General features: G+C 40.9%; 1 protein-coding gene across 1 annotated transcript in view; it reads right to left on the bottom strand.

The window, feature by feature from the left end:
* The window catches only part of LOC104995018 (putative heterogeneous nuclear ribonucleoprotein A1-like 3), a 15,148-nt gene extending 14,501 nt beyond the window's left edge, over window positions 1-647 (bottom strand). Inside the window, exon 1 of the mRNA XM_010848734.1 lies at window positions 6-647. Coding sequence (XP_010847036.1) covers window positions 6-569 — 564 coding nt within the window. The 5' untranslated portion in view covers window positions 570-647. The remainder of the gene's footprint in view (window positions 1-5) is intronic.
* Between the last annotated feature and the right edge of the window lie 801 nt (window positions 648-1,448).

Genomic DNA, 1,448 nt, shown 5'->3' on the forward strand with positions numbered 1-1,448 from the left:
GAAGCACTAGCCATCTCTTGCTTAGACAGGGCTTTTCTCACTTCACAGTTGTGGCCATTCACAGTGTGGTATTTCTGAATGACAATCTTGTCTACGGAGTCATGGTCATCAAAGGTTACAAAATCAAAGCCTCTCTTTTTGCCACTGCCTCGGTCAGTCATGATTTCAATTACTTTAATTTTCCCATACTGTTCAAAATAATCTCTCAGGTGATGTTCTTCAGTGTCTTCTTTAATGCCACCAACAAAAATCTTTTTCACAGTTAAGTGGGCACCAGGTCTTTGAGAATCTTCTCTTGAGACGGCCCTCTTTGGTTCCGCAACTCTTCCGTCCACCTTGTGTGGCCTTGCATTCATGGCCGCATCCGCCTCCTCCACCGTGGCGTATGTGACAAGCCCGAAGCCTCTGGAGCGCTTGGTGTTTGGATCCCTCATTACCACACAGCCTGTGAGCGTTCCCCATTGCTCAAAATGGCTCCTCAGACTCTCATCGGTTGTTTCAAAGCTCAATCCTCCGAAGAAGAGCTTCCGCAGCTGTTCGGGCTCTTTGGGAGACTCTGATTTAGACATGACGGCAGTGGAGGCGGGGAAGACTTCAACGATGCTTTCTCGGCGGCGTCCACGGGCAGAAAGGAGTAACCCCACGAACGTATCTGCCTCTTTTTAGTTTCTTGATAGTATCCTTCGAAGCACAAAAGTTTTAAATTTTGATGAAGTTTAATTTATCTAATTTTTTCTGTTGCTTATGCTTTTAGTGTCATATTTAAGAAACTATTGCTTAATCCATGGTTATGAAAATTTGCTCCTAATTTTCTTCTAAGACTTTTATGGTTTTAGCTCTTAAATTTATGTCTTTGATACATTTTCAGTTAACTTTTATATATGATGTGAGGGAAAGGTACAACTTCATTCTTTTACATGTGGATATCCAGTTCTCTCAGTATCATTTGTTGAAGAGATGATTCTTTCCCTGTTGAATACTCTTGACACCCTTATTGAAAATGTGTGGGTTTCTTTCAGGACCCTTTATTCTTTTTTTTTTTTTTTTCCCAGGACTCTCAATTCTATTTGATTGGTCTACATGTCTATCCATATGCTGGGACCACACTGTTTTGATGACTGTAGCTTTGTGGTAAGTTTTGAAATCAGGAAATGTGGATCCTCCAACTTTGTTTTTTTTTTTTTTCCAAGAGAAAAGAGGAGGACTCTGTACACTGCAGGATCAATGATTTTACTGGGAATATTCTTGCCACCCAGTTAAATCTTTTGAACTCCAGTGCAATAATTCCCTCTGATTCATCCTACACAAAGAACATCCCTTCTCTGCTTGAAAACCTCTAATGATGGGGAACTTACCTCCTAGGAAAGAGGACAGTAGCAGGCTTGGGTGTGAACTTGAAAGGTTCCAAGTAATCATTTGACTATACCTCAAAATATAGTCATATGCTT

This window comes from Bison bison, unplaced genomic scaffold (genome assembly GCF_000754665.1).
Source record: "Bison bison bison isolate TAMUID 2011002044 unplaced genomic scaffold, Bison_UMD1.0 scf7180017864270, whole genome shotgun sequence".
Lineage (NCBI taxonomy): Eukaryota > Metazoa > Chordata > Mammalia > Artiodactyla > Bovidae > Bison > Bison bison.